Source organism: Wyeomyia smithii, chromosome 3, assembly GCF_029784165.1.
Source record: "Wyeomyia smithii strain HCP4-BCI-WySm-NY-G18 chromosome 3, ASM2978416v1, whole genome shotgun sequence".
In the NCBI taxonomy this organism is placed as follows: domain Eukaryota; kingdom Metazoa; phylum Arthropoda; class Insecta; order Diptera; family Culicidae; genus Wyeomyia; species Wyeomyia smithii.
Genome location: NC_073696.1, coordinates 219,950,529 through 219,974,198, shown reverse-complemented (window position 1 = coordinate 219,974,198; position 23,670 = coordinate 219,950,529). Strand labels below are relative to the sequence as shown.

The 23,670-nt window shown below is 38.6% G+C and overlaps 3 protein-coding genes across 3 annotated transcripts in view; 1 reads left to right on the top strand and 2 right to left on the bottom strand.

The window, feature by feature from the left end:
• The first annotated feature begins 2 nt into the window (after positions 1-2).
• LOC129730115 (putative fatty acyl-CoA reductase CG5065) overlaps positions 3-23,670 on the top strand; it is a 106,468-nt gene continuing 82,800 nt past the window's right edge. The window contains exon 1 of the mRNA XM_055689177.1: positions 3-76. The gene's annotated coding sequence lies outside the window, so the exon portion shown is untranslated. The remainder of the gene's footprint in view (positions 77-23,670) is intronic.
• LOC129730122 (alpha-tocopherol transfer protein-like) lies at positions 19,545-21,045 on the bottom strand. The gene is made up of 3 exons (XM_055689185.1): positions 20,434-21,045; positions 19,905-20,360; positions 19,545-19,843 (listed from the first exon to the last, which is right to left on the bottom strand). The coding sequence occupies exons 1-3, from the start codon at positions 20,846-20,848 to the stop codon at positions 19,800-19,802; spliced, it is 915 nt and encodes a 304-aa protein (XP_055545160.1). The 5' UTR covers positions 20,849-21,045; the 3' UTR covers positions 19,545-19,799.
• LOC129730121 (alpha-tocopherol transfer protein-like) lies at positions 21,752-23,306 on the bottom strand. Its single transcript, XM_055689184.1, has 3 exons — positions 22,536-23,306; positions 22,008-22,463; positions 21,752-21,947 (listed from the first exon to the last, which is right to left on the bottom strand). Exons 1-3 carry the CDS (start codon positions 22,948-22,950, stop codon positions 21,904-21,906), a joined length of 915 nt encoding a protein of 304 aa, XP_055545159.1. The 5' UTR covers positions 22,951-23,306; the 3' UTR covers positions 21,752-21,903.

Sequence of the window (23,670 nt, the reverse complement as noted above, 5' to 3'; positions counted from 1 at the left end):
ATGCTTTTCTTTCGCTTACAAGTGAATATCATATTCCAAAAATGATTGATTGTTCCAGAAATTTTCCGCTAAATCGGTAAGTTATGTTTGTTTATAACTAGTTAATATAATTTAAAAAAGTCGCCAATCTCCAGGCAAAACTTTGAATGAATATATTCCCGATTTGCTCGAATATTGAATAATTTATAAATTCATGACTCATAAAACAGTGCATCGAAAAAATATCTGAGACGAAAATTCCGTCTCAGTCGAAATACAAAAAAATAATATTTCTAGCCTGTTATTGGTAACATTTCAGTCAGAATGGTCAATTTTAGTAGTTTTTATTCTAAGATGAATGTCCCGTGGTTAGTAAGAAACAAATAAACATTCCCAAATTATTGTCCCTTTCCTAAATTCCTTTTCTTACAGCTTATGTTCTCCGTAAAAATGTACAATTCAATTATTTATTTATTTTTTTTTTAAGGGGGGATTTGTTAGTAGCTTAAGTATTTATGATAAATATTAGTAAATAATGAGTATGTGTGTCCAATCACAAATGGTGACTTCTCAACACTGTAAGAAATTTGTAATTTTAATTGTTAGGATTTGTTTGCTTTCGCAGTTAGGACTTATCATTCGTAGGGATTTAAACCTACTTGTCAGAAAAGGGGAAGTAAACTTACAACTAACTTAATTGCTAACTTATTGGCTATAAAGAGAGCTTATCGTAGCAATTGAGGATTGCAACGATTTTTGTCGAAAAATGTTAATAATTTTATTTGACATTGCTTCTAATGGTTCAACACCAGTAAGTCTATGTAATTCGAGTGTACCAAACTAAGGAGGACGCTTCAAAATCATTTTCAGAATTTTATTCTGAATCCTTTGGAGCGTTTTCTCCCTTGTTGAACAGCAACTTGACCAGATCGGTACAGCATAAAGCATTGCTGGTCTAAAAATTTGTTTGTAAATCAAAAGTTTGTTTTTTAAACAAAGTTTAGAATTCCTGTTGATGAGAGGATATAAACATCTCGTATATTTGATGCACTTGGCTTGTATACTCTCAATGTGCTCTTTGAAAATAAGTTTTTTATCATAAATTAGTCCCAAATACTTAACCTTGTCAGACCAACTTAAAATAACCCCATTCATCTTGACAACGTGATTATTGTTTGGCTTGAGGAAAGAAGCCCTAGGCTTATGCGGAAAAATTATCATTTGAGTTTTAGAAGCATTGGGAGAGATTTTCCACTTTTGCAAGTAGGATTCAATTATTTTATATTTATCAATAAGATGAGACCCTTTCAAAGCACATTTATATACTAAAGTTGATAATATGATGCACGGTTTATGAGCTATGAATTGTTAGAGCAGGTCATATTCGACCATATTGAGAAAATACATTTATTTTTCGGAAAACTGTTGAATCAGATTTTTAAAATTGTATTTTCGTTCTGGAATCTTTCGGCTTCATCTATAACATTCCCAACAAAAGTTTGAGTGTCTGCCATGCCTGCAATTCAAAAACTCTAACATAAAAACATTCTATCCTAAAACCCTTTGAATTCTACAGAGTTCCAGATATGCAGAAGCAGCGAAAAGAACTCTTCGAAGTGAGTCATACAAAAAAGTCGCTTGCTTATTTCGCATACATACTATATTTTTTTGCACTCCCACGAGACTTTCATAGAGTAAAGTTTTTTTTTTGCCTCAAACACGCAGTCTTTTGTCGGTAATGCTGACTTGCGGAAAAAGAATGCCGCGTCTGGTTCGTGAGCTCGACCAATCCTGGCAGCTTCATTTCGTGTTCTGAGACTGAATTACGCAATGCTTCTTTACGCAAACAACTACCCTGATTTTCTTCTAAGCAAAAATATAGGTGATTTTTTATGGGACGTGCTTCTCTGGCTGTTGCCTTCGAAGCAATTACCCGATAAATTCAACCAATGAACGTACTTTCGTTCAACCGATAGTTGTCGCACGTTCGTAGTAAACTCCATAGAAACAGCGTGTATGATAATGTGAAATGTTTTGTTAGTTTTCCATATTGTAGGAAATCACACTATACAAATCATGTATGGAGCCATTCCGAAACCGCGTGGTCATATTTTGATCATATTTTATATCCCCCGTACCCCGTGCCGTGGTTTTTCCGTCAAGCCCTCCCCCCCTCCCTTGCGACTCTAACCACGTGGTCTTTCATTTGGCAAAAATGCCAAAATTTTACTTAAATTTTTATATTTTTATTATTTAACTTTCACTACATAATATACTTCGGAGAAAAAATGCAAACTTCTCAGTTTTGACTTGGTGGCAACAATAAATTATAAGTCAGGGAAAAAAGACCACGTGGTCATTTCGTTAATACCCCACCCCCGTGCGTGGTCTTTCGTGGTCTTTTGACAAACATCTCCGTCCCCCTCTTTATGACCACGTGTTTTTGAGCAGCTCCTATTTTGTATCATGTATAATGTATCGATTTTTTCGATATAAAATAAAGATAAGGTGGATTAGGACAGATGGAACTTATAACAGTTCTGAGCAATCGAGCTAAACTTCGATAAAAAGTATTAACATCATGATTCTACTTGCTCCTTTTTAATTAATACGTTGTTAAATTTAACGAAAAAATATGCTGAAATGTGCTATAACTTTGTAAGGAAAAGTCCTGGAGATGTGTGGTCTTCAACATTTTCTTGTAAAATGTAGCTAACAAAAGTTAAGTGCAAAAGTTTCTGTAAGTAACTTTTACAGAAAATACTCTGTAACTCTGTAACCAATGAAGATAGGAATTTTGTTTGTTCAGCAAAGATTCCTATTTTTGCACGTTCTAAAACTTTGCCGAATTAGCCGTTCCTCTATCTCTTAACACGAAAAAGTTAGTGTTTTGGATATATGAAAACCTACTGTAACATATGCTCGCCGTACTCTAATATGGGTGGATTGGAACCTTATAGTACCTTCAGCTTAACTTCAAGGAAAAGTTTTGATATCATGATTCCACTTACCCTTTTTAACCTATACGTTCTTGAAGTTATCGAAAAAATAAGCTAAAATACGATATAACTTTGTAAGAAAAAGTCCTGGAGATATATGACCTTTGGCAAAAATGTGTGTTTTGTGTGCCCGAACAATTCCTATGAATAATACTTTCGTGTAAAATACAACTAACAAAAGTTAAGTACAAAAAACTAACTTTTAAGTTAGTTTTATGTAATATACTTTATAACTTTGTACCGAAAGAAGATAGGTTTTTCATTTGTTCAACAAAGTTTCATATTTTTGAATCTTCTACAACTTTGCTGAATAAACTTTTCTTCTATCTCTCAACACAAAAAAGTTATTTTTTTTTATTTTTAGTATAGTAAACTTTTCATACTTTTTGACAATTTGCGATTATGCGGGTCATTCATACAAACAATTGTTCCGAAGACACTTTTAAGCTAGGATGAAGGTTAAAGGCGCTATGGAATTAAGTTCTACTTTCTGCCTTATTGGACCACTGTGTAGCCGTGTTTGATCCGCTGACTATATTCGCCGATTTGTATGTCTGGTACATTTCATGGTTCATGCGTCTGCGCCAAACGCTGGTTACGCAAGTCATAGAAGGCCCTGGTTGCGGCCCCTATCCGCCTCTTTATCTTTCGGCTAACCTCATTGTCGCACGTTGGTGTTTATTACGGGAGTTACTTCACGGTGGAATCAGAGTGATCCGAAGTCCTATTACGGGACTAACGCAAGTGAGAAAAACGTCGCAAAGTGACATCTACGTGAAATCTGGGTTATTATGAGTGTCATATGAGTGAAGTGAAAACGGAAAAAGCGACGTATCTCGTGGAATTATTTCACGACCATTTTGAACGGTTTGAATGATTTCACGAAGATAGAGAAGTTTAAAAATCGGTTGATTTGTGATCTAATGATAATATATATGGAATTTATTTTCCAGTAACAAGGCGAATCTTTTTTTTTTTCGTGAAAAAAATCGTCTCTTTGAAACTTACAAATTTTTGAGCTGCGGCCAATGGAACGTAAGGGAAAAATTGACCTTCGAATTTCGTTCAGCGGTAGAGCTCAAAAGTTTCCTCTTGTCGAAAAATGGCCTCATACAAAATTTCAGCTCAATCGACTTTCCGGAACTTAAAAATTTTTGAGCTGGGAAACTCCCTCATTTCACTTGTCCAATTCTCATTTTCACTTCACTGTCAATCTCACTTCACGGAGCTAATTTTTGTCACCTCACTTGAGGTGTAATCGAGAATAAGTTTCAAAAAGTGGAGTGAGCGTGAGAGTGAAATATATTTCACCGTGAAGTGACTCCCGTAATAAGCACCGTTACCAATGTACCCAGGTGAATAAGTTCGTCAACATGGAACCATCAAGGGTGGTACGAATCAGTCTAATCAGTTTTGTTGGAAAACCATACTCGCGCATTATCTGCCATAATTCATTTCTCTAAACTGAGTCGTACGCTGTCCTGAAGTGTGTGAACATGGTTTGTCGCAAATTGAACATTTTATTCGTTGTGGAACGCCCCCTCGAAAACCACAATGGTATTCGCCAACAAAGATTTCTTGCAACGGCCTCAGTCGATGGAACAGGATGCGCGAGAGAATTTTGTTGATGAGGAGAGTTATGCCCCGCTAGTTACTACACTACAGGCGGTGGCATATGAGACCCTCCATTCAGTCCGAGGGCAATTCTTTGTCACCCCACACTTAGATATTACCACCGAGTACGATAAAATAAATTACCGTGATTTCAACATCTGGAATCTCGGTAATACATCAAAATACCGAGATTCTGTAAATCCAACAATTGAAAATCTGTCAAATTTCAACGAGATTCTCGGAAATATTTTACCGAGATACTCATGAAAAAATTCCACCACTTGTTTCAATATGCTGAACACTAGAAAATTTCAACTGTCAAATTATTACGAGAGCTTTGGTAAAACTTACGTATTCTGCGAAATTTCAGTGGCAGCAAGGAAAAACAAGAAAAAATAGTATCTACTCGGTCATTATTTAAGTGAATCTGGATATTACAGATTTCTCCATAATGACAATCAACCGCAAAACCTGCTCCTTTCACATCTAAACCATCGAAACTGATAGTGAAGCACTCGTTATTTTGACAGTTCTGTTTTTTTTCGGAATCTCAGTAAGAGCTTCTTTTGTTCGAAAAGATCTCGGATAAATGATGTCAGAGTTCCTAATTTCGGTAATTTAGTGCATTGAACTCGGAAACTTGCTGTTCTACGGAATTTTGTCGGCAATTAAATTCACTGTATTTCGGTAAACACGTTCGGATTCCGACTTCTCAGTATTTTTTTTAAGGAACAACGGTAATCGGAAATGTTTTCAAGTAGTTCGGTGTTTTAATTTACGTCGGATAAGACTCCACTCTTCGTTCAGTTTCCTTCCAACTTACTCATCGATCCGTTCATTAACTTTCGGCGAGTACTCTGCAACCACTCCTCCAGTTGATAACCGCTCGAAGTTCAACCGTATCTCCCTCGTTGTCCTTGATTTTAATACATAGGACAACCGAGTGCGGATCTTGGAAACCACCAGAACAACCAGTGCCATGCCTCTGGCTGCAGCTCAATTGCTAAGTCTCAGGCCATTATCGTTCGTAGAAGAGTGGAAGCTTTCTCTACTAATTAACGAGTGGTAATTAAAAATTTGGATTTTTTTCTACTACTGACAAAAAGGTGGATGAACATAAAGAGAAACTGATTTGTTTCTCATGAAGATACATTCATTACGAACGAAGAATATTTGTGTTTTTTTTTTTTGACGTAATGTGATGATATTTCAGCTGGTCAAAACACATACCTTTCATCGGTGTGGTGTTTCGGAAGAAATGAGAATAAAATTTTGCTCAAACTTTCGTTCTGTTATACAACTTGATTGATAGCTGAACCACTAGACTTGAACCATAATTTAGACAAAAAGGAAAAAAGTTTTTTTATGTCCACTACCTTTCTGGCGAATTATTGTTGAGGTACGCAGGAAATTATACACATTCGAAAGATTTTCGCTTTCCAAAGAGTAGTCCGTAAACTTTTTACCAAAGTTGTTGTGCAGTTCATAGCGAACTGTACAATGCGCTTGCGGAATGCACCTAGTTTTGACACCATTTTAAGCAGAACTCGGCATGCAAAAACACAACAACAATTACTCGCATAAAGAGAAGAGAGAGAGCTTACATATACGAACTCTTACTTCTCTCTGAGCGTCTTTGTTGTGGAGTAAAAAAGTCCAAAGTTTTAGTTGTCACCCGTTACTTGACAGAAGAAGTCTTCCGTAGTTGAAGAATTTGTCAATAATCCTCTACGGTCACTGATCGGCCTCCATCAATGACACGAAGTGTCTGCAATAGGATCTGCCCGGAATTCACGTGTGTTGCCCGATCCCCGCTAAAGTTGCTCGTATCTCGGTCGGCAGGTTGGGATAGGAGTTCCTGAACAGAGGTGGATGACCAGGTGGATGAAGGGTCTCAAGTGAGACGTACCTAGTCATTTACCAACCCTGCATTTTTATATATTACTCAACACTGATAAAATTCAATATTATTAATAAAAATAATTGTTTACTGTGAGAGTATTGTTCCAGTTTCAATGATTTTTTATTAAAAGACAGCGAATTGAGAGGACGTCAAATTGTATTGGTTGATTCTAAAATTAATCTCAAATTTGATTTCATTTTAATTTTTTTCATGCGTCAAGATATTTTTTTTTTGCTTTAGAGTTTCCGACTTGTTTCAAGTTTTGTTTTTTGTAATTTTTATTTCAAATCTACAAACATTAACGGCCCAATGAATTGAAAAAATTTTCGCCTGCTGATCTCAAGTTTACAATCCAGCATTCTAATAACTTTCTTAAACTGGATGTACCATGATTATTGCTTAATTTAAAACTGCATTCTCCAGCGAATTCTCTTCTAAGGTATACTTTGATAGAACTGTCATTGTTTCAATGTTAGCCACCTATTGATTTTTTACCTAAAAGGAGTAATTTACTTGTTCATAGTGTCTTGATAAATTTTGAATATTTCTAACTGTTGACACTGATCAATGAAGGAGTCCGTGGCCATACCAGAAGCAAATTAATTGAAATTTTCAATAACTCGGCCGTATCTTTGAACCCTCAAAAGCTTTTTCTTACGCATGGCTATTAGACTGGGACACGGTCATATGGGAAAAAAGCGATAGTGTTATTTTTTCGCTCCCATGCACTTTTCGTGTTCCTTATGGGTCCTACAACAACGGTATAAATTGGCAGATCGATCGCTGAAACTACATTTTTGCGCCCGATTTTTAAAGTTTCCATACGATTTTATATGGGAGAATTCACTTTTTCAAAACTTAGTCTCTAAAGATGTCTAGTTGGCCCCTAAAAATATATCGATACATGATATTTGTGGGAAATTTTCCTGGGAAAAGCTCTTCCGAAGACCGTAAGGCGCTACGATGCCTGTAGAAAAAGTTTTTTTCCTCAAACTGATTGAATATCTGACGAACGGCTCACCGTGGAATTTTTCTAGCAATACTGCTGCAGCATGCTGCTGTTGCAGATTCAACCATGTGATAAGAAAAGATATCGCGTAAAATTTATCTTGGAGGCTTCTTCGAAGATACTATGAGCAAAAATCCCAATTTCAAGCTCAATTCCACGCGAATTTTTTTCTCATTCCTAAATAAGTTTGCAAAAGCAGCATGCTGTAGCAGTGTTGCTGGTAAAATTCAATGGTGAGCCGTTCGTCAGACATTCAATCAGTTTGGGGTGAATAACTTTTTCTACAAGCATCGCAGCGCCTCACGATCTTCGGAAGAGTTTTTCCTAGGAATCCTAGCTCACAACACTCTCTTCGCATATCTCTCCCTCTGAGTATTGCTAGTCAAAAGTGCAAGGCTCCCTGCTTGTAGATCAGGGACAGTCACAAGAAAAAAGGCAAAAACAGTCATACTGTGGCTCTTTTTATCACAGCCTTTCAATCGAATGGTGTTTCCACTATTGCACTTTTCAGCCGGCTATCTTGGTTCTGCGAAAGTAAATCACCTTCAAGCGAGGGCAAGACTGACACAGTGGTCTTTTGCTTTTTCTGTGTGTGCATTCCAACTTAGCGGATAATTCCTATACGATCGTGCAACACACAATTCTTGTTATGATAAAAGTGCCCATATTACGATAAAGGTTGCTTTCATTTTCATTCATATTCAACACATGTTGACGATCGAGTTGTGAACGTGGGTTCTTAGAGTGCTCAAAGCAGAGTTATTGAGGTTACTGGAAGACCATTCATTCACCAACATGGATCACAATCAGGAAGCTACGATACGCGTAGTAAACGCGAGAAAAATTATCCAACTAGCGACGTTATACGGTTCCAGTAACCACCGACTAAACTAACCGCTATTGTGTAACTACTAAAAACTGTCGTGTTAGAAACCACGCGTATTCTTCGGAGTACGTTTCTTTGTTTGCAATTCTTGTAACTGCCCCTGGGCGTGAATAAACCAATATACCAAGATAAGCGCTATGTTAAAAATGCCAGAGAGAAGGCACTCGCTTGCCAAAACTGTTACAAGGTCAAGCACCTAAAGGCAGTGCAAAAGAGAAAAAAACTTGATTCAGGATGTCTGCACGACCAGTTCGGAAGGTGATTTCATCGCCAATGATAGTGAAGAATACAGAAGACGTCGTGTAGGTCAATTGGTACTGTAAATTTCCATAAACGTTGATCATCACCTATAATGGCGTGTCCCAAGCTGGATTGTTCGATTGAGAGGGTTTGCAAATTTGCAGTATCTGAATGGGTATAATTCGATTATAAAAATTATTGTATCAATTAGTTAGTATTATACAGTAAATATCACAGTAAAATTGGATATCAATGGTAGAGCGACCCCAATATCGGAAATTAACACCAATCGATGATTGACCGTTTTAGTTTTTGTGTTTTGTACGCATCTGTACGAATGTGAGACGTATGAGTGACGTAGTTTTCATTAGTGCAATGTCATATTCACTATAGATATATGTTTTTCTTTTTTATTTTCAACCATCGTTCGCTAAAACATATAGTCTATAATAACCTTGTTCGCAGACTCTTGATGATCGAAGTTTGCATTTCAGTGTAAAAAGATGAACTTGTATTTCATCCATTTTTGCATTCCGACGAAGAAAATCAAGTTTGTTACGAAAAAAAAAGTGTTGTAACTCGAGATTCGACACTTTTCCGTGGCTGGCAATCTGACGCTGCTGGAGTATCATATGCAGGGTTCCAACATTGGAAGTTACTAAGTTTAGATATGCTGTTAAACTTAAGAGTTAACTATTTCTTCTCTGGTTCATTTTCATTATAATAGCAGAATAGCAAAGTTACGACCTATGTTGATTGCGTGACGTGCTAAATGCCTCCATATCAGATGAAATACCACAACATGTTGCTTGCTTTTTTGAACATATTTGTCCCGTGACTCAAATTGTGTTGTACATCGGCGTTGGTATGGTGAATCATAAAGCGGTATTTGTGTATTCATACTTAAAATGATTAGGGTAACGGGGGTTTTTTGGCCAGCTTTGGTAAGTGTTCGCAGAGTTCATCAATAACAAACACAATTCTTCAACATAAATACCTACTCTATTATACCATTGTTAAAAGCTAAGTGTCTATTCTAATATACACCGTTCAACAATGCAATATAATGAAAAATATCCTAGAAATATTCAAATTTCTACAAGGTACTAAAAACATATTTTGGTCCACCAAATTTTTACTATGGCCCACCTTTATATCTACAGACGTGTATGGAAATAGTTCGGACTAATTATATTTAAGATCATCATCGGTGTTTTAAGAGCAAAAATAGTGGGTTTGAGGAGAATATCCTTTTGCTGTGAATTTCTGTAAATTCACAGTTTGCTTCAGAAAGAGGCAAACATATTTCGGCCATGCGTTTAACCACTTTTTCAATTTTTTCCAACATGTTAGAGTATACAAACTGTTTCTTTGGCATTTTATTGATGTTACTACAACAACGAATTGTTTCAAAAGCATACATATTTGTAACAATAGCTTCCGGACGTTGACTTGTATATTACCACTTCCTCTTGACTTTGGGTTGACTCAGCCATGACTTTGAATATGTATGAACTAATTCCAAAATAACACTACCTAAAGCCAGTTTTTCGCCGAAAATTATAGTGCAGTATGATTCTTAGGTGTGTTATTCAATGTTGCATGCATAGTTTTCTAATATTCATTGAATTTATCAGATAAAATGCGTAAAATGTTACCGGGTGGGCCAAAATATGCATGTCGGCCAAAATACCCCCGTTACCCTATTATGTGAAAAAGCGACTGAGATAGAAAAAATACGCTTGAAATCTCACCCAACGGATTGCAATCAAGTGCAGACTCGTCTTACGGCGAGGAATATTACAGACAACATCATGACTCACTCTGTTTATGATTTGAGGCAGTTGATGTACACCTTCAACAATCCACAATTTTTATAATTTTTTTATCCGGTCCACTGGAAACTTTGCGATTGAGCGTTTCGAAGGCTTAAATTTCGACGAAGCCGAGCAGTTTCGTAAAAATGCGAAAATAGCCAAAACCAGTAAAACTACCTCAAATTCACATAGTTTTTGATATCCATCCAATTCTTGGTACGTTCGCAGTTGTCCAGTACGAGTAGAAATCGGATAAGAGTATATTTGGCGAATATGAGTATTTGTTTGACCGTTTCCAAATAAGTTTTCATTGCTTTGAGAAAGCAAGCTCTAGAGGTGTTTGGCTTTGGTTTTCATCAAGCAATGCCATCAACTTTTAATTTTTCTTCGAATGCCGTGGCCGTTCGAGGGTATCCATTCCATGCAAATCACTTGCTGTACGTTTATCCAACTGAACTGCAAAATGTTGAATGAGATGCTTTTTTCCTATTCTCTACGTACAAACATCGACATGTACGACATCGCACAATTAAATGTTGCGAATACAAAAACGGCATTATATGGCAAAAATTATTTAACATGTTAGTTGATTTAGGGTGACCATTTTTTGTGTGACAATAGATAGTTAAAATACGCTATCATTTTTAAAACACCTCAAATTAATAGTAATTGTAGTACTTCAATAACGTAGATCAAATAGCTACCGCGTTGCACTGAGCAAGCGTTACACTACAGTATCTACACAACCTGTGTGAAGAATAACGGGTGACAACTAAAATTTTACTTTTGGTCCCCGTGGCTCTGTGGTTAGTGATGTCGGTCGGCTAGCTCTCCCACACGGTTGTGATACCGGGTTCGATTTTCGATCGAGTCGAGGATCTTTTCGAGCTGGAAATTTTCTCGACTCAGCACTGGGGCACGGTGTATCGTTGTACTTATCCTACACATGCAAAATGTGCCGAAAACAATATCGATAACGAATTCTCTCAACTAATCTAGTTGATCGAGGTCGCTATTAGCCCCAAGGCTAAGCGTGCGATATTGTTTTAACTAAAATTTTAACGCCCAGTTACATACACAGAGTAATGACGCCTTCTCCATACAAAATAGAACATTTGATGGGTGAAGAGAGACTCGAGAGGAAATTTTCCGTCCCCAACCCGATGGTGGCTTCGCTATATTGCCTGCCGAAGATCCACAAAAATCCAGTTGGAATGAGACCGATTTCCTCCAACATTCGCACACCAACCGAGAAAATGGCAGCGTGGTTGGTGGAAGAAATGAAAAAGTACCCGATAACTCACGGAAAAAGTGTGAAAAATTCTGTAGAATTGGTTCAGCAACTAGAAGGGTTCAAAATTAAGCGAGTGGAAATTATGGTATCGTGCCACATCACCACATGGAGGCTTACCTTTGAATTGCTGAGGTATGTATGAACCAAAACTACTTCACTTTTAGAGAGAAATGCTTCAAATAGACGTTTGGCCTAAGTATGGGCTGTGAACTTTCACCGCTGTTAGCCAACATTTACATGAGCGATTTCGAAGATGCCGCTGGAAAAGAGGATTATTTCCCACGAGTATGGAAAAGATACGTGGATTATGTTCTTGCTCCGGTGAAAGAACGCTACCTATCCCCTGAATAAGATCTGCTCAACTCCCGTCACAACTCAATCAAATTTACGGTAGAGCGGGAAGTTGAGGGTAAATTGCCCTTCCTGAACCTGATGATCACCCGAAAGGAAGATGGCACATTGAAGTTTGGGATCTACAGAAAACCGACGTCTACTGACCGTTATATAACGTCCGACTCCAAGCACTTTGGGGGACAAAACCAAGCAGCCTTTCATTCCATGGCTGTTCGATGTGCCAATGGAAGCCGAGGAGTTTGCCAAAGAACAGCAACAAATTTACAAAGCAGCAGAAATAAATGGCTAAGACAGAAGATTCGTGGACAAAATCCTAAGGAAACTCAAACGTAAGCAAGAAAAACAACAAATCACCACACTATTGCTCGAAAGTAAATAAATAAAAAGGATCAGTTTAATATTCTATCCCAAAGTTACTAATCCAATAAAAAATACACTGAGAAGACTTAATGTTCAAATCGTGCACAAAAGCGAGCACACATTGCGAGATTTGCTATGCAATTTAAAGGACAAAGTTCCCCCAGATGAGCATCCCGCAATATACCGGATTCCATGCCAGAATTGCCCCTCGGTGTATATCGAGCAAACTCGACGCAAGGTGAAAGTGCGAATTAAAGAACATAAACATGCCGTTGATAATGCAAAGTCCTGTGAATCAAGTGTAGCCGCCCACACCGTAGCTTTAGACCACCAAATAGACTGGAAAAATGCGAAAATTATGAAAATCGTAAGGAAAACGTCTCACTGCAATGCTTGGGAATCGCTTCACTTCAGTAATTCGGCAGAACCGCTGATGAACGAAGACGATCCCCCTATCACATCCTGCCTATTTAACAGAACAAAGCAGAGAGTTTTGCTCCTTGACGTGTACGAACCACGTATGAATAAGTGTAACCAGTCAGACTCTCCTCCTGAAGATGGGCGGTATTACGCCTGAAACCGGTTGAGTTTTAAGGTAAAAATTTTAAAATGTTTAATGTAGTAAGAACGATAAGTGTTGTGTTTTGTCCCGCGTCGCGTCGTATGAGTGCCTGCGTTATGGATTTCACACAAATGTTTTGTTAAATCAGAGCGAAAGTTGTGCGAAAGGAGAAGACATATTGATTGATTAGGATTTAATTTTTGCGTGTAGTCATTTTTTTGTTTAATAGGGTAAAAGAATAATTAAAGACTTCGTCAGGCTGCATGTACTATCAACCGAATAAATTTGATTTGATTGAGAAACTGAATACAGGCCTTTAATACAGAAGACGAGGCGAGCAGCGAGTTGATTGTCTGACTAATTTTGGTATTGCAGATGGCGAGTCGGCTGGGTTTTGGATGAGTAGCTCGTCTGTCACGCCGCTGTCACCAGCCAAGTTTAACTCGCGTTCCCTAATACAACAGTGACTGCTGGTGAACCGAGTTGTCTTTTAACAAAGATAACTAGAACAAGATACCTGACTCTTGCAGAATTCATCGGACATGATTGTCGCTGCGCGTGAGCAAAAGTCGAACCAATTTATACACTGTTAATAAGATGTATACTTAACGTCAAAATCAACTGACGACAACGCCAAGATATGACTGCTGTAAGGTGAAACAATTTTTTCAGTGTCCATGTGGACGACTGTACCGTGCTGCCATCCGAAAAATGATATTCAATGTGTACGAATGTTTAGTTCTCAAACATGAAACTTTCCGAAAGAATCAAGAATTATTGGCGCATCATTTAAAATAAAGCGTACCGTCAGAACCTCCTGATAACTACTATGAGCACGCTTTACAACCAAGTTTTCCACTCTTGCCGAGAGTTATAAAGCAAAAATCGGGTGCCCCGGTGAACCCGACCATATGCACAATGGTTCTTGATTGATTTCTTTTGAAGGAACTTTAACCTCAAACGGTCATTCGTCCCTACACAATGGTTCTGAAATCTGGCTTGCGACATATCAAACTTTAAGTTTTGGTAGAATGGGACCTGAAAATAAATATAACTCCTCAATACAAACCCCCACTCTGACAGTCAATTTTACACTTTTCTTTCGTACTTTGAAGTGCAAAAAATATGGCAATAGCATTAAGTGCAAAAAATGACAATATCAATAATCTGCATGTTATCTCTAAGCGTCGAGCTGACCAAACTGTTATACTTTTTTCATATACAATCTTGATCAGCTCAACGATCGATGACGGACTATGCACGATAAATCGGTTTTGCTCCTAACCGCACTAATTAAGCTCATAAAGCACTAACCGCCGGAAAGCGGTCGTGTTCAAAATTTATGAAAAATATGGAAGTTAGGTATCTTGTTCTAGTTATCTTTGCTTCGAGTAACCGCAGGGTTAGGGTAGATAAACTGTTTAGTTTATCTGCAACCCTCCGCAAGTAGCCATTGAGATGTTATTTCTAGCTTTTCCATGTACTTAATTCGCCTTTAATTGCGGATGTTGAGGTACCCAGAAACGATTCGGGAATAATGAATAGTTGGGCAGATTCTTGTCTTGCTGAAGTTCTAAAGTTTCCAGTTAGAATCGGAATCACTTGTGTTGTGTTGCAGTGGTACGGAAAGTGACCTCAGCCAGAATTCTTTTGTTTACCTAGACGCCAAAGAATTCTGATAACTCAACGTGGACCGCAATAAAAATCGCAAAAAAACGTTGAAAGTTGCCGAATCAATCGTGTATGATGTGCTCAAACGTTTCAGATAGCGAGAGAGCGAGGATCGAGTGTCTCAAGGTAAGCGTCGTAGTGGAACATATGACTGCAAGCTGAATCAGAAGGTGTTGCGAACCGTCAGAGCAAACTCTGGACTATCAAATAATTAAATCGTACAAAAATACGCTGCTACTCGTAGTAGCCAGCAAGCAACCAAACAGAACGTTGAAGCAAAGCTTCGTTACTAAATTGTACCATTGGTTTTGACGAATTTGTACAAGCAGTTTCCGACGTTGTACCAAGGATGCCTGCTTATTGACGATGAAACCTATGTCAAAATAGATTTCGGACTGCTTCTTGGCCAAAAATTTCTCTCGTTCCTGCTGTTTGTTTGCTTTCATGGACAAATTTGCCAAAAAACTGATTTGTCAAGGTATATGCAGCCAAAGTGTTCGTGACAAATATGACTAAGAATTCGAAGCTGTAAGAAGAAGAATGCCTCAAAAGTCCCGTACTACTTTTCATTAAAGCCTATTATGGTCCCGTGAAGTTTTGGTCAGATTTGACGAGTCACCACTACAGCCGGGAAGATTTCATCGATAAAAACATAAATCAACCCAACTGTCCGCAGTTTCGGCCCATCGAGAGATTTTGGGCAATAATGAAGCGGAAGCTCAAGAAAGGTGGAAAAACGGCTCGGGACGCGACTCTGATGACCAAAATGTGGAACTAATGTGCTAAGGAAGTTAACTCCGGAGGTGTACAGCGTTTGATGGGAGAAATAAAAAACAATGTGCGAATTTTCATAAGAAACGGAGAGAAATGATTTGTATTGATATTTTTTCCTCGAAGTACAAGGAAACCTTTGTTTCGATGTATTGTATGAATTCATTATTTGTACGTCAATCCGTTACCGAGATACAGATGATTTTATTATTCCGGATTCTAGAAGGACATAGCTTTAGGCTGTCAACATGTTCATTTGTCTCGAATTCGCAGTGACATGTGGCATAACTTTATTGAGGCGGGAAACCTAGACTAGTCTGGAGACACATTTGGCATACTTTATTGCCAGGAGTGCAGCCTGACTGTCTGCAAAGATTTGAATTTTGCGCTTCAGACATATCGTAGCACAGATGTATGCTGCGTATACCTCAGCTTGAGAGGCGGTTGACCACTTATCCAAAGAGATAATGGCCTTTACACCTGGTCCGTAGATCCCTGATCTGGGATCTGATTTTTGAGCCATCCGTGTACAAACGGATGGTGCCCAGTGGAAGACGTTGAACGACCTGTGTCAATCACTTTTATGGGAAGTTCATGATGGGATTCTCTTACATCCAGTAAATGGGTTACTACATTTTGCGTTTCAGTACAAAGCTGCTCACGCAAGAAACGCACATCTTACACATCTACAGAAATGACATGAGATTCCTTGAATAGTGCGGAAAAATCACAAAAAAAAATTCAATTTGCAATCAACGAACGTAAAATAAATATTTTCTTTTGTTATTTTACTTGTAACCAGAAAATATTTCTGTGGCAGAAGGAGTAAAGTCCTGAGGAGCAAAAAATAAATAAAGTGGACATAGAGGTGAAACAATAACTCAATTTGGACATGTCCCAGTAGGGCGTCCCAGAATTGCATCAAGTCTGGAATTCTGAGGGCTCACCCTCCACCTCTTCGGCGGCAACTCTAGGAAATGATGATTTCGACTGGCCTCGATGAGTTTCTTGAAAAAAAAAAAAACGATTCTGTTAAATCCTTAAAACATGTCTAGTTGTATAATTTTTCGTGAAAACTAACGCTTTTATATATTTTGCAGGTTCCGTAGGGTCCAAACTATGAGGAAAAATTGTTTCGGTTTGTTTATAATCACGATAGTTTGCTAAATTGTGTTTTTTATCCTTTAAAAGGAGATTTTTCAATCACATTTTGACGTTCAATTGTCAAAAGTGAGTATCAAACCCAATGCTGAATACCTTCAAAAAGTGGGAAATTACATGGAGAAAAATTTTGCCAAAGACAGTGTGATTCAAAACAACCAGATTTATTCGTTTACTTCGTTTATTCGTTTTACTGTGGAATCGATTTTTGACCAGTTGAAAAGATCATTTTCTAGAGTTCTTTCGAAAAGAAAAGTTTGTACGTAACACCATTTTCTATCATTTAAAGGGTGAATCCTCACTATTTCAGATTTGGAGACACCTTAGTGTCCCAAACATGCCGAAAGGGACAGAAATAGTAACAAATATGACGAAAGTAGTAGTTACTAAGACTCCGTACAATCAAACCCCGGATAATTGAGTCCGACTCATATTTTCCAAATAACTCGCTTTATGGTGTTTTTTTTTTCGAAACAGTTTAAAAAAACGAGTACTGGTATGTGCCCAAGATTCTAATGGAAACCTGATCAAACGATTATAACAAACAGACAACACAAATATATCTGAACTTGATAGAAACAACAAAGCCTGTAATATTCTTGATATGCCAGAATGATAAAAAGTACAGAATTATTCTAAATTCTGTTATCATACACTTGAATGATCAAGAATGTGTTTTTTAAAGCATATTTAGAGCAAAATTTGTTATTCAATCGACAAAATAATATACATTCTAACTAATTCTGATCTTTTTCTGCCAGAAACCATACAAAACTTACTATAATTTGTAATAATTAGTAAGTAATTTTGATAGGAATTTGATATTTTAACTATTAACGAGACCAAGTTTAGAACACAAGTTGATAGAAAAAGTTCGTAACAAAATTATCTAGATTTGTTATATTCCTGATATTTTTGACTGATTAGGAATGTGATATTTTTCAATACTGACATGGTAACGTATTCGTTAAAAAAATGGACCTTTTCCGGATGGTGGTGAAAAAATAACTAAGACAGCTAATTGAGTTAGATAAATTTCTCATGGAAGGTAATCATGTTAGCTTCCTCGCAAAAAAAAATTTACGTCCTTGCGTGCGGCCTTCCGGCAGTTAACCGAAACATTCGCCATGGCGGACGAAAACATGCGTGTAAGCATGTTTTTTAATTCTTTCGTTGTTATATTTACCTATTCCTCCTCAGTTTTAGCGACAAAATTGTTGGAGTAGATCTTACGCTTCAGCCTTGGCCAGAAACCCTCGATGGGACGCAACTTGGGGAGCTACATCTCCTCCAACGATCGCTTTGAGTAGTAGGCCGACGCCAGATCCGGCGTCTTCGGCCTTTTGGTATTTCTCGATGAACGACGCAACTTCCGGCAGACACTTCGTACTATGAATTTCCCCGTTCACGGCCAGTCCGAAGCGAAAGAAAAGCAACTTTGACATCCCTTTCTCGCTGAATGTCAGCCACAGCAGCACCTTCTTGGGGAACGTGGTATGTGAAATAAACTTCACCTCGGTGCTTACTTCCTTCGTGGGGGAGGTAAAATACGAAGTGCCCTACTAGTCGTTGCCATCCAGGGTGAGACAGGTCTCGTCGTCTATCACCACCGCCACGTCGTGTTTTGCCAGGAAAACCGATTTGACCATCTTATTCAGGCGCTGACGCTGCGTCATTGCCTGCTTCGAGGCTAGTGAACGGGATACGGGACTGTTGCTTGCTGAACATGTATGTCAATGTTCGCCAGCTACTGTTTCACTGTTTAGCCGGCGGCACCGACCCGAGACACTTCAAGCACGCGGCGATGTAACCAGTTTTCCCTCGGTCTTCCTCTTCAGCATCCTTTGAAGCTTCTTGTCGCTCAGGGTCGTCGGCCGTCCGGAACCGGGCTTCCTTTCAATGCTCTGGTTGTTGTCTAATAGTGCCAAGATGTAGTAATTGTGAATGCCGCGCCGGGTGTATCCGGTGCCCAGGAGCTGTCGCACGATGTCCTTTTACGACGCGACAAGGTACCGTTCTTTGAACGCGCACACTTCTAAACGGAGTAGCTTCACTGTTTTCGCCATCACGGTTAGAGTTCGACTGATAGAGCTGTCAAATTTTTTCATCTGACTTATGGGTTAATATGATTGATACTGCATGCATAGTTTCGTCAGTGCGTGTAAAGGTAAACCCATGAAAAATCGTCAAATTTTGTCCATTTTTTTAATGCAAACGTTAAATGATAATTTTCGAACTGAAAGATATCAATCCCAGCTATTTTGGTTACGAAACAACGTTATTACATTCTGACTCGCGGGATGAAACTTACTAATTTTGCTCTCATGTCATAGTAAATTGTTTGGGCTTCAAAATTAACGTAAACTACGTTAATTTTGAAGCCCAAACAATTTAATCGCAAACTTAGTTTTCTTGAAGTAAAATTAATAAATTTTTGGTGCTTTGTTCGATCAAATTTGAGTGAGTTTCGACGAAGTTAGAAAATTTTACAAAAAATTGCAGAATTGCCCAGGACATTCAAAGGTTAACTTTCACAGGTACTTGAGTCTCGTTAAAAATGGATTTTAGAACACATAAACATTACATTAGTGAACACAGATTTTGCCCTAGAACTGAAATTGCAAAAAAAAAGAAAAGTTATAGCCTTTTAACCATTCTTGTAAATTGTGGCCCCTGGCAAAGATAACTTTTTCAGAGACCTAAAAGAGTTCTCTCGTAGGCAAACGTAAAAGCGACGAACCTGGCGAACAATTACCATGCTGCCTTTTGAAGCACCTTTGCATTTACTAGGGGCACCAAAATTCATCAATATCATCCCACTAACCAATTTTACCCCATTCCACGGTATACATACTTTGAACAACGGTGTGATGAAGTATACTTTCTTTCAATTTATTTGAGTAAAAGTAGTTTCACAAGCTCCCTATTTTTTCCCATTGATGAAGAAAATCAAATATTGACGAGAACAGATATGGACTGGCCGATAATAGAACTTAGGTACCTGCTTAGACTCCCGAAAACTGGGAAAATACCCCATTTATGCCATCTTTATGAACTTGCACCGTTGATCATTATTCATTTCATAACAAAACTAGCCGTATCCTCAATTGTTTACCCGTAATAGTAATCTATCAAATGTATATATCATTTTTTTTTGTTCAGCTCTCATCAGTCTAGTATCACTTGGGATCTGGTGGACCCGTATAGCCGTATGAATTATATTCTGCAAAAGAATAATCGCTCAAAGCACTCGTCTAAACCATACTCTCAACCAATCGCTATACCTTCAACGTAACCCTGATAGTTATCCAAGTACTCGGCCAGAAGCTTTCCATCGCAATCCGGGGCTGCTGACGTTCCTCCATATCTGGGTGGCAAACAGCGCGGATTGATATATTTTGCCAGTGATTGCCAGTCTTTTCCATGCATGCAACACTTTTGTCGCATCCCTTTACTCATGAACTGTTTGAAGATCGCAAACAGAACATTATACATGACACCGTTGTTGACGGTATGCATTCCTTCTATCGAAACAGGGGTACAGTTTTCGATCAGATCGAACAGAACGTTGGAAACTCTCGGTGAAAAATGCGCTATTTGGCGCATTGACAGTCCATCGACGTCATATATAACTCGGTAACCATACTTCTGGGCCTTTGGAATAAGCATTATGAGGATGCCACTGATCCGGATGGCAGTAACGAATTCGACTATGGATATTCTGGACGGATCCCATCGACCTGTTCGAGAAATTATAGTACAATACTTGATATCTATACGCGTGAAGTTGATTTTGAGCCATGATTTACTCACTGCCCATTTCAACTACCACAATCACAACATTCTCGTCGTCACACTCGGGCAAGTAACGGATAAAACCTTGTTCGTACACATGTCGAATCTTAGCATAGGGCATCACATAGGTGGGTTCCCTGTACCTCAAACGGTAACCGTGGTCGAGCGTGTTGAAAGCTTTACGTGCATCATTTTCGTAACAAATCAAATGTACCATCGCTGTATAGTTGCTCAGATCGACCACATAGTTCAAGGTCGTTTTCGATTCCGCAAGTCGTCGAAACTCCGCGAAGGCTGCCGCCGTTTCCTCCGGCAAAGTAACGTTCACTCTTAACCGTTTGTCTTCCTCGTAAGCTGCTCGATTGAGGCGTATGGCGAAGCCATTTCCCAACTCTATGTATGGACGATTGTTCTCATCGACTCGAATAGACATCTTGGAGATGAGACGAATCACCAAAGTTAAGCAAGTCACCGAATTATTGGGCTATTTGTACACAAAAAAATTTCACTTCGCAGATGCGATTTACTAAATACGACGTAAACTGGCGTTGGTATGGTCTGCTTCGAACCGAGGCTGAGTGGTTTCTAATGCGATGATTTCCAAAAAGCTTAGTTAGGGTTTAGCTCTCCTTTTGTGTGGATGAGAGATTGTTTATTACAGAATCATTCGCTACGTGATTGGTTCTAATAATCGATACTAGCTATACATATATGTACACGAAAGTCAACAGTATTATAGGACTGCTTTAATACATAGATGTAGGCTCTCTGTTGTCTGCTGCGTGCTCACACATCGCGAGTAAATAAAACTTGGCTTTAAACCGTTAGGTATCTAAAAAACAGTCACACAAGTGACTACAAGAATGGTTCTTACTGTTGGAGTTGTTAGTTGAGGTGACTATGAGAACAAGGTCCTTAACCTGAAATAAAAAAAAAACCTTAATCTAAAAAAAAAAGGGGGACTAAAAGAATGTTTTCCTTCTAGTTATGATTTGTTTCATCTGTCGGATAATTCGAAGTTACTATGCCTTGTTTTTCGTGGAAAATCGCAACAACCATCAATGCGAATAGATATTAGCAACAAGGAGGCGCCAGGCTCTACGTACTAGATGAAACGTTGACATGGAGGAAGATGATCATGTGCTGTACCCTTTTTTATGGTTTTTGATCTGTTCATGCTATATGCTTTACTGTATAATGACAAAAATTTAACAGTAGTTTTCTTCAAAAGAAAAATTATATTTGAATTTAATATTAATGAACGTTTGAATTTATTTTGAGTTACTTAGAATTGTGACTTATAAGTTTTTCAAAGCATAAAAAGTATTTTTTCTACGCAGTTTTTTCTGTAAACCATCGACACCATCAAAGCTCATAAACTAATTTTAAAATGAAACGTATGTGCATATGTACCCGTAACTATAATTAACTGTAGCCATAATAGTAATTTAACGTATTTCTTTGTTCAGCTCTCTAGTCAGTCTTATATCACTTGGGAACTGGCGGGCCCGTGTAACCAAAGGAGTTGTACTCTGGAAGACAATAATTGTTAAAGGCACTCGTCAGAACCACACGCTCGATCAACTCCTTACCTTCAACGTAACCCTGGTAATTTTCCAAGTATTTCGCCATTAACTTTCCATCACAATCTGGGGCAGTTGACGTTCCTCCGTATTTGGGTGGCAAACAGCGCGGATTAATAAATTTAGTCAGTGATTGCCAGTCTTTGCCATGTATATAACACTTGTCTCGCATTTCTTTGCTCATAAATTGTTTGAAGATCGCAAACAGAACATTGTACATGACACCATTGTTGACGGTATGCATTCCTTTTGTTACAATAGGGGTACAGTTTTCCATCATATCGAACAGAACGCTGGAAACTTTAGGTGAAATATGCGCTATTTGGCGCATTGACAATCCTTCGACGTCATAAATAATCCGGTAACCATGCTTCTGGGCGTTCGGTAGAACCATCGTGAGGATGCCGCTTATCCGGATGGCGGATACGAACTCGGTTATGGGTATTCTGGACGGATCCCATCGACCTGTTTGAGAAATTATAGTGGATTATTGATATCTATATGCGCGAAACTACCTCTGCACCATGTTTCACTCACCACCCATTTCGATTATAATAATTACAACTTTCTCGTCGTCACACTCGGGCAAGTAACGGATAAAACCCTCCTCATATACATGTCGAATCCTAGAATAAGGCATCACATAGACGGGTTCCCTGCTCAGCAAAGAGTAACCGTACTCGAGCATGCCAAAAGCTTTACGTGCATCATTTTCGTAACAAAGTAGATGTACCATCACCGTCCAGTTGGTCTGGTCGACCACAAGGTTAAAGCGCGGTTTCGATTCCGCAAGCCGTCGAAACTCTGCCAAGGCCGCCTCCGTTTCCTTTGACACTGTAGCCTTCTCTCTTAATCGTTTGTCTTCCTCATAAGCTGCTCGATTGAATCTTATGGTGAAACCATTTCCCAACTCTATGTAGGGATGATTGTTCTCATCGACCCGTATAGACATCTTAGAACTCAGTCGAATCACCAATGTTAGTCAAGTCACCTAATTCCTGAGCTATCTGTACACAAAAAGCTTCACTATACGAATGCCAACTGGAGTTGGTAAAGTCCGCTTCGAACCGAGGCTGAACGGTTTCTAACGCGGTGACTTCCAAAAAAAAATATTTGAAGTTTAGTTCTCTTTCTACCTGGTCAATGCTCTTCGTAAAGGTGGATGGGAGATCTCTGCAATTACTGCTGCTAGGCCGTCGAGTATTTAACGGATGAATCTCGCGCTACATAAAATGCAACAGTGCGAGAGCCCACTCCACTTTACTCTATTACGCTATTTTCGGCAATCCGCGTATGACCAACGACCGCTCAGCAGGTCTACCACACACGCATTACGTAGGCTACCTGCCTACTAATGCACACCGTCGCATCTGAACAATCAAAATAATAACATGACGCGACCGGTGGCAGTTTGGATTCCCACAACAGTGCTGGCCTTCATGCTTCCATGCGTCAGACTCTACATGCACGCTTTTTCTCGCGATCTACGTGGTTGATGGTTTTAGTTTCACGTATATTTGTCTTAAAGTGTTTTTGTTTGTGAGCGAAAATGAAATTCTCTTGTGTCAACAAGATAGACCACTAATGTATTTTTTACAACTATTGTCGAATTCGTTTTTGCGATGTAGCTACACCGAAGTAGCACATTTGCATTGAAATTGTTTGTTTTTGG

Excerpts from the sequence above, each read along its gene's own strand:
- LOC129730122 (XM_055689185.1), bottom strand. The coding sequence starts at position 20,848 with ATGTCTATTCGAGTCGATGAGAACAATCGTCCATACATAGAGTTGGGA. Across the intron at positions 20,361-20,433 it reads TGTGGTAGTTGAAATGGGCA|GTCGATGGGATCCGTCCAGA; the intron begins GTGAGTAAATCA and ends TTTCTCGAACAG. Across the intron at positions 19,844-19,904 it reads CTATCAGGGTTACGTTGAAG|AATATAATTCATACGGCTAT; the intron begins GTATAGCGATTG and ends ATTCTTTTGCAG.
- LOC129730121 (XM_055689184.1), bottom strand. The coding sequence starts at position 22,950 with ATGTCTATACGGGTCGATGAGAACAATCATCCCTACATAGAGTTGGGA. Across the intron at positions 22,464-22,535 it reads TATTATAATCGAAATGGGTG|GTCGATGGGATCCGTCCAGA; the intron begins GTGAGTGAAACA and ends TTTCTCAAACAG. Across the intron at positions 21,948-22,007 it reads TTACCAGGGTTACGTTGAAG|AGTACAACTCCTTTGGTTAC; the intron begins GTAAGGAGTTGA and ends ATTGTCTTCCAG.